Genomic DNA, 8,268 nt, shown 5'->3' on the forward strand with positions numbered 1-8,268 from the left:
CACCCTGACTACAACATGAGCCTGATGATGGACCACATCCCACAACCTGAGGATGACTACAGCAATGACCTGATGCTGCTCCGCCTCAGCAAGCCTGCTGACATCACAGATGTTGTGAAGCCCATCGACCTGCCCACTGAGGAGCCCAAGCTGGGGAGCACATGCCTTGCCTCAGGCTGGGGCAGCACTACACCCACCAAATGTGAGTCTGGTCCAAGCAACTCAGCTGGGTGAGGGTGAGGGGCTAGCCTCAGCTCACCACTCTCTTGCCTCCTGATCCACAGTCCAATACGCAGATGAACTCCAGTGTGTGTCCATCAAGCTCCTGCCTAATGAGGACTGTGCCAAAGCCCACACAGAGAAGGTGACAGATACCATGCTGTGTGCAGGGGACATGGATGGAGGCAAAGACACTTGTGCGGTGAGACAGCCCCTCCCTGCAGTGAGGTGAAGGGCTGAAAGAGGGAACTGAGGTCCTTGGTTCCCACTTCAACACCCTGATTAGGCAGGCTCTGCATCCTTCCCTATGGAAGGGATGTGCCCTGGGAGGGGAGGATCCTGTAGCTGCTACTATTTCTCTTCTGTGACGTGGTTTTTGGGCTTGTCCCATCCACCCCTCAACCCAACCACGTGTCCCTGGAACAGATGGCCTCCCAAGAGCTGAATTCCCTCACCTATTGAACAGAGCTGCCTCTTAGAGTCCCTGTGTTCCTCCCCTGGTGTCAGTTCCAGGTTGTCAAGTAGAGTCCAACTGCCAGGCCCTGCCTTACTCCTGTCCCTGTCCTTCTTTCAGGGAGACTCTGGAGGCCCACTGATCTGTGATGGTGTTCTCCAAGGTATCACATCGTGGGGTGGTGCCCCATGCAGTAAAGCCAATGTGCCGGGTATTTACACCAAAATTATTAAGTTTAACTCCTGGATAAAAGACACTATAGCTAAAAATGCCTGAGTGTCACATTGTCCCATGTTCTCAATAAAACCCACCATGCAGCAAATGAGTTCAAGTTCTGACATTCTGGTGTTCAGTACCCAACCATGGTTCCCTCAGCTAAGGTAAGGACTTGCAAAGTAGATCAGCAAGGGACAGGTGTACATGTACTGTTGGCGAAGGGGATGTGGTTGAGACAAATGCAGACAAAAGGCTCAGACCATATCAGGGATGCCACGTGAATCTCCTCTGGCAAGAAAAATGTTCAAATCACAGAGGGAAAGGTTAGAGACATCTGAATGATTGACTCCAGCTAGACCTGACCCTACACTGGAAGCAGAGGAGATGATAAACGGTCAGACACTGAGAATTTAGACTGCGGACCAAATTTAATTGAGTTGGTCAGGGGTGTTTTGTTAATTAAACCTTGACTCCCTGAGGAAGAGTCTGTCCACAGAAGGGCAGGGACTGGCCCCAAGCCCAGGCTGCAGACTGTCACCTGGGTCCCCTGGAGGAGATGTCTCTGGTAGGGCTGGACTTTGGTGAAGAGGATGAAGAATGACTATGGAGGATGTCATGTTTGGGGGTAACGTTGCTCATTTTCTGAAAAGGGCCACACTACACCCACTGCTCAGGACCACAAACCTCTACCTGCTCAGAGGGACACAGCCACAACTGAGAGCATTGGAGGACTTCCAGAGAGGCGTCCCTACCAAGACTCAGGCTGCAAGGAGTAGGACCTACCACAGGGAGCAGGGCTTGCCACCGGTGTCCCGCGGACGCTACCTGCTCTCGGGGGAAGGAAGGGACCTCAAGGGAGGTCTGATGGAAACTGAGCCACAGGGACAGAGGTGGAGGCATCTGGCCACGGGGACTCATCAGTGTCCTGAGAAGATGATGTGTCCCTCTGTTGTAGAGCCCCATGGTAGTTCACAAAGCTGGTTACAGCAGACGGCTTCTGGGCAGGGTCCAGTTCCTGTCCAAAATGGACAATTGCAACTGCAATGAGTGGTGTCACGAGGCCCAGCAGAAGTAGCTGAGCCTCCTCTCCATGAAAGGCGTACTGTAGCTCCACATCGGTACCTGATGAGGAAGGACAGAGTCCCTGTGAGAAGGGAACCCATGAGTACTCTACTCAGAGGCACAGCCCAAGCCCTAACTGAGCCCTGGAGGCTGACCCCCTTTCCTAGGCTCTGCCCCTGCCCTGCCCTGGCACTGCCCTTCCATCTGAGGCCCCGCCCTCACCTGACCAAGGCATCAAGACCTGGTGCACCAGCACAGGTAGAAGGCCAGCTGGTAGGATATCTGTCGCCTAGGGCACAGCCTAGTGCAGTTGACCACAAAGAGTCAGGCTGAGGAGAATCAGGAGCCCTGCACTGGGGTGGGGCCAGAGAAGGACAGAAGGCTAGACAGGAAACACCATCACCCCAAAAGGAGAGAGACAGAGACAAACTCCCTGACCTGCCAAATTAGACACATGTGTGTATACACATACAAACACACACACACACACACACTCACAGACAGGACAAATGAATACATACTCAGAGGGGAATAGAAACTGNGAGACAAGGCCATNAGTCACANTAGTGGNCATAAGCTTTTAATCCCAGTTACTTTTGATGCTGAGGCAAGAGAATGGCATATTCAAAGCCAGCATGGACTACAGAGTGAGACCACAGCCAGCCTGAGCTACAGAGAAAGCCCAAGAAAGACACACTGACACCCCTCTCCCTAGGAGAGGCAGAACTGGAAATCTAGCCACACCTCTGGGTAGGAGGGGAATCTGGGGTTGGGTGGGGGATCCCCAGTCACCACTGTCCTTGCCAACACTTACCGATGCCAATGCTAAGGAAACTGAAGATGAAATCTATCTTGCTCAGGCGGCGGCAGACTGGTCGAAAGGAGAGGAACATGATGGGCAGGAGGATGAGGCATAGTGCCAGGGCCAGAAATATGAAGCCCTTGCTCATGTGAATGTAAACTGGGGAGGAGTCAGAGAGATAACTACAGTTACCCCAACACCTTTCTCTCTCTCTCTCTCTCTCTCTCTCTCTCTCTCTCTGTTTCTCTCTCTGTCTCTGTCCCTCTAGCTCTCTCTCTCTCCTTCCTCTCACGCCATGAGGAGCCCAACCTAGGTACTCCAGCAACTGGGGAGGAGTGTCTTTTCATGTCCTGCCTGAGCAGTTTAGAGACACATGGATCTTATCCCTCTCCAAATACAAGGTACAGGTAGTCGAGGGGTCCTGGTGTTGGGTCTTAGTTGGCAGAATGCTTGTCTAGCTGAGAGCATCCTGCGTTTCACCCTCAGCACTGTGCTGAGCTGAGTCTGCAGCACAGGCCTGTGATCCCTACACTTGGGAGGAGGATCAGAAACACAAGGTTATCCACAGTTACACATTGAGCTGGAGGCCAGCCTGGGCTACATAGACCCTGTCTCAAACAAGACAAAGGAAGGGAATGTACCTCAGCACCTTTCTAGAATCCATCACGCAATGAGGGGCAGGGCATGTTTCAGAGGTACAGCACCTGCCTAGAGCCCTCCAATGAGGTTCTTCTGGGAGTGGAGCTCAGTGGTAGAGACCCTGTGGCCTGTGTGTGTTAGCCTCTGGGTTCTGCCTTCAGCAACACCCTCCCCCACAAAAAAGAAAAACAAAAAAGAAAAAGAAAAAACATCATCTCCACTCACATTGCCAAAATCACTCCCTAGAAATTCAAAAATAACTCTGCTGCCAGTCATAGAGTTACCACCATCAATGATGCCCCTACTGTGAGCTTTAACCTACACTCCCAGAAAGATTCCTGGGAGAGTGCCAGTGGCCCTCCCCCACAGTCACCTCTACCACCCAATACAAGGACCCCCCCCCCAGTCTATGGATTCAATGACCAGTGAATTGTCCCACATTGGCCCACTTATGCCCCCTGTATCAATCCAGAGGCAGATGAAGCCAGTGTACAGACCATGCATATAGGCCATCCACCCATCCACCATGCTAAACACCAACAAAGTTGCCAGGAAGATGAAGATGAGGGACCAGCCACATAGGATACCCTTGCGGTCCTCCTCCCAGGAACAGAGCAGGTCAGCTGGGAAGGGAGAAAGTTCTGGGAACCTGGATCATTTCTCCCCTCTCTCTCAATACATACAAACCTTCACCCTCTTCCTCCTTTCCTTTCCCCTCTCATCTACAACCAGTTCCCGGTGGATGCTGTTTGCAGCTTATCTCCAGCACCACTTCAACTCTTTCCACTCTCATTCACTGGACTCTTCCAGTGCAGTACACCTATCTCAAATGATTATGATTATGTATGCTTGAAGACACACATAAAAGATCAAGTGCATGAATGAACTCACAAGGGGTTGCATGCATGCTACCTCTCTTGTTCTTTAGAGCAAAGAACAGTGGAGTTTTCAGATGAACTTGTGCACAGAGGCTGAGGACTCACAGGAGAACTTGGTGTCCAACTGATCACCAGCTCCTCACTTACTCTGGATTAGGGCTAGCCTGGTCTTCTTGCTTACAAGGCACACATGCCTACACCCAGGTCAAATGTGCTAACTGACATGAGAGCTGGAATAGTCTAGATGTTCAATGAGATGGATGAGTTTGAAACCTGTAACAATAAGTAGGTGTCAAAGGCTGGGTATTTCCCCTTCTCTTTACCAGAACCCATGCTGAATTCTTGGTGTTTTAACTTTTGAGACAAAGTCTCCCTGTGTTGTTTCACTGGCCTAAATGCTCTGTGTGCACCAGTCTAACCTGGAACTCACCATAATGCACCAGCCCCTAACACCTAAGTTCTGGGATCAAAAGTGTGCACCAAAATATACAGCTGCCAAACTGGACCCATAATGAGGCTCCTGGAGGGAAGTGATATTTTCTGGTTGCTGTTTCTTGAGAAAGGGTCTCATGTAAGCCAGTCTGGGATAAACTCAAAATGTAGCTCAAGAACTAGGACATGAGGAAGTGAAAAGGCTTTGTGACCCCAACACTGTTCAGGGTGGGTGACACTCCCCTGGAATAACCTGAGTTCTCATACTCTTGAATCAAAATGTCAATAGGCCATGATAATGTGCACCATAATTTCTATTTATTTTTATTTTATTTTTTTGTTTTGAGACAGCACTATATATTATTCTGCTGTCTTGAGAGTCACCATGTAGACTAGGTTGGTCCAAATCACAGACTACTAGAGCCTAAAATCCCACCTGGTTCCGGCTTCAAAGTGCTGGTATTGAAGGTGTGCACCACTACACCCACCTCCCAAACTTCTCATGGAATCAATCAAATCAGTGATCTAGAGTTCCAAGTCCAAAAAGACAAGCATTTTGGCATCTCAGAAAAAGGATTTATATCTGCAGAGAACCTGCAGCCCTTGTGGCTATCAATGGGGCAAAGAATTTCCGCTAACTGCTGGTTTCTAGGGTAAACTTGGTCTAGAGGTATATGACCTTCCTTAGAGCAGTGGGTTGGGGGTCATTGGCTCTTCCACCTTCCTTTCACACCCTTTCACCATGGACCCTGACCTTGTCTGGCTAAGGTCACTGGAACATGAACAGCTCCAGGAGCAACAGGCCCTGCCCCACCCAATCTCAGACCTGGGAAGGTATCCAAGGTGACCAAGGGCCTACAGGAGAGCAGGTGCAAAGGAGCCCTCCCCTCCCACAGTCATGAGGGTGGGTGAAGGGAGTCCAACTCTGTCAGCAAGGGCAGGGCTTTGGCCAGCATCTGGCTGCCAACAGGGCAGGGGTGGGGCTGTGGGGGAGAATGAGGGTTTTTAAAGGCTCCCCGAGGAGCCTCCACAGCTCCAAGCTCACTGCCTGCAGCTCCTGGACACCTGTTACCATGTGGTTCCTGATCCTGTTCCTAGCCCTGTCCCTAGGAGGGATTGGTGAGATGAGGGAAGGGGGAGGGGACACAACCCTGGCTCTCCTGCTGCCTTTGGCCCTGGCCATCCCTTTCCCTTCTCCCCTGACCCCAGCTACATCATGAGCACCACCCGCTCCTCCTTCTCTGGCCCTGCACACTGCCAAGTCCCTCACAGTTCTTGCTCCCAGGAAAGACCCCTGTTCCTTTCCACTTTCCAGAACTTTCTCCTCTTCCTTAGACACCTGATCATCTCTGGCCTTTTCCAGTCTTTCTAAGGAACCCAACCTCTTACCAAACTTAGGAGCTCGGATGTCTCTTGAGTTCAGTGTTTTTCCTAGAGCTCATAGCCCAAACCCTGAGACAAGGGTATGCTTAAATCCCACAGTAGCTCTTAGGCTCTGTAACAGTTGCCAGCCTTCAGCTGTGTTCTCCACATGCTGACAGCTGGTCCCCCATCTTCCCAAGTTGCTCAGTTTCTACAAAAACTTTCACTTCTCAAATTGGCTTGTGACATAAGATGCCCCCCCCTTTCTGGTGTGGGGAAAATGTCCGTGTCCCTTCTCCCTGGCTTTTTTTGTTTAGTCTGGGTTCTGTAAGAGGAGTCAAGTGGCAGACGCCAGATGTGGACATCAAGTATCTTAAACAATCGCTCGCCACCTCAGGCTGCGTCTCTCCTGTTAGACTTCCTGTTAGGGTATAATGACTGTGCAGCAAGCGTCAGGGAACTAACTCTTCCTGTTGCCACCTCACCAGCTCTGGCGTTACAGGCACACAGCATCACACCTGACTTTTTCTCTGAGTTCTGGAAGGTTCTGTTCAGGTCCTAAGGCTTGCATGGCCAATCCTGTAGCAACCAAGCCATCTCCTGCCCAGCTCTTGGGAATAAGTTCTGAGTTAGTGTCTCATGATGTAGCCCAGGCTTGTCTTTAGTCCATGGCAATCCCTCTGCCTCAGCCTGCTGTGTACTGGGGTTACAGAGAAGTGCAGCTATGCATGGCTTGCCAAGATTTCCTCTGTTTCCAATGCTGTGCCTTGGCCTGCTCTTCCCCCTCATGCCTCCCTCCCTGCACCGCAGGCTCCTGTCCTGTCTCCCTAGAGCCCCACAAGACACCTCTAGTTCCCACTCTGTGCAGGACACCCCAAAGACCCCAAGGTACCCTAGTACTTCACATCAGCTGTGTCCTCCTGTCTACCTCACAGTGGCCTAACTTGTTCTAAATATGTTTCCACTTCTGTACAGAGGCTTTAATTCCTTTTCCACTCCTGTCCTGGGGCTGCCTCCAAGAGAACCCTGAGCCTCTAAAATACCCAGATCATTTGCCCACCTCCACAGGAAGCAGAGCCTTTCACAGAGAGACCCCCTGAATTTCCATCTCTCACTGCTTGTCCCATCTCAAACTCCATTCTTAATGAGCCCCACCCCTCTTAGATGTCATCTCCACCACGAACCCTAACAGGAGCCCACGCCCTAGCCTTGACCCTGCCCCTTTGCTCTGGAAACCCTCGTTTTCTCCCATCCTAGATGGCCACTTCATGCCCAATCTAAGAAACCCCAAATCAAACCCAAGTTCCCTTCCTGGTTTCATTTATTCACTGAAATCTGGTTTTCCGAGACCTCACCCTTTTCAGAATTCCCAAAACCCAGCCCAGCCCCTGACTATTCTCGAGACTTGCAGACTCTAATGCCAAAACCTCTTGGCCTTGAATCCACTCTCATTGACTCAAGAATGAAATGAAATCCTTCTCTCTGGCTCTGTCTCTCTCGCTCTCTTTCTCTCTTTGTCTCTCACTCTCTACCTCTCTCTCTCTCTTTGTCTCGCTCTCTCTCTCTCTAGTTGACCTACCATCCCTTAGCCCAAAACTATAAAGTGGCCTGACACTATACTGGATTCTTGCTTCAAGAGTTCTTTCTGTATCCACAGCATAGATCTCCCTATCCAGGACCAGCCATATATGGGTCCCTTTCCCAGATCTCCTGCCCACGTCCCCTGATGCCAGCCCTGCTTAACTGTGTCCCGCAATAGTACACCTCCATATCTGGGCCAAATCTCCCCTCCTCCATTGCCCCTACTGCAGATGCTGCACCTCCTGTCCAGTCTCGAATTGTTGGAGGGTTTAACTGTGAGAAGAATTCCCAACCCTGGCATGTGGCTATTTACCGCTTCACCAAATATCAATGTGGGGGTATCCTGTTGAACAGCAACTGGGTTCTCACTGCTGCCCACTGCCATAACGAGTGAGTACGGGTGGAGACAGGAAAGCAGGGTGGCAGCCAGAGAACATGACTCCAGGACAGGCTGGGGTACTGAAGGGCAGGGACTGGGACTGGCTGAAAGTCTATCCATGACCTCCTGGGTCTCTCTTTCCTCCTGNATCCAGGTTTGTGTTCAGAGTCCTGTGTCTTTCTTTTCTGTCTTATTGTCTGTCTGTCTCCTGTCTGTATTCACATCTTACTGTCTCCGTGGCCAT

At 50.9% G+C, this 8,268-nt stretch overlaps 2 protein-coding genes across 2 annotated transcripts in view; both read left to right on the forward strand.

Moving 5' to 3' along the window:
- LOC110318333 (kallikrein 1-related peptidase b5-like) overlaps window positions 1-949 on the forward strand; it is a 4,075-nt gene extending 3,126 nt beyond the window's left edge. Inside the window, exons 3-5 of the mRNA XM_021193313.1 lie at window positions 21-202; window positions 285-421; window positions 794-949. Of these exons, the coding sequence (XP_021048972.1) occupies window positions 21-202; window positions 285-421; window positions 794-949 (475 nt within the window). The remainder of the gene's footprint in view (window positions 1-20; window positions 203-284; window positions 422-793) is intronic.
- Window positions 950-5,661: 4,712 nt separating this feature from the next.
- Window positions 5,662-8,268, forward strand: part of LOC110318311 (kallikrein-1) — a 4,280-nt gene continuing 1,673 nt past the window's right edge. Inside the window, exons 1-2 of the mRNA XM_021193265.1 lie at window positions 5,662-5,821; window positions 7,876-8,035. Of these exons, the coding sequence (XP_021048924.1) occupies window positions 5,698-5,821; window positions 7,876-8,035 (284 nt within the window). The 5' untranslated portion in view covers window positions 5,662-5,697. The remainder of the gene's footprint in view (window positions 5,822-7,875; window positions 8,036-8,268) is intronic.

This window comes from Mus pahari, chromosome 1 (genome assembly GCF_900095145.1).
Source record: "Mus pahari chromosome 1, PAHARI_EIJ_v1.1, whole genome shotgun sequence".
NCBI classification, from domain to species: Eukaryota; Metazoa; Chordata; class Mammalia; order Rodentia; family Muridae; genus Mus; species Mus pahari.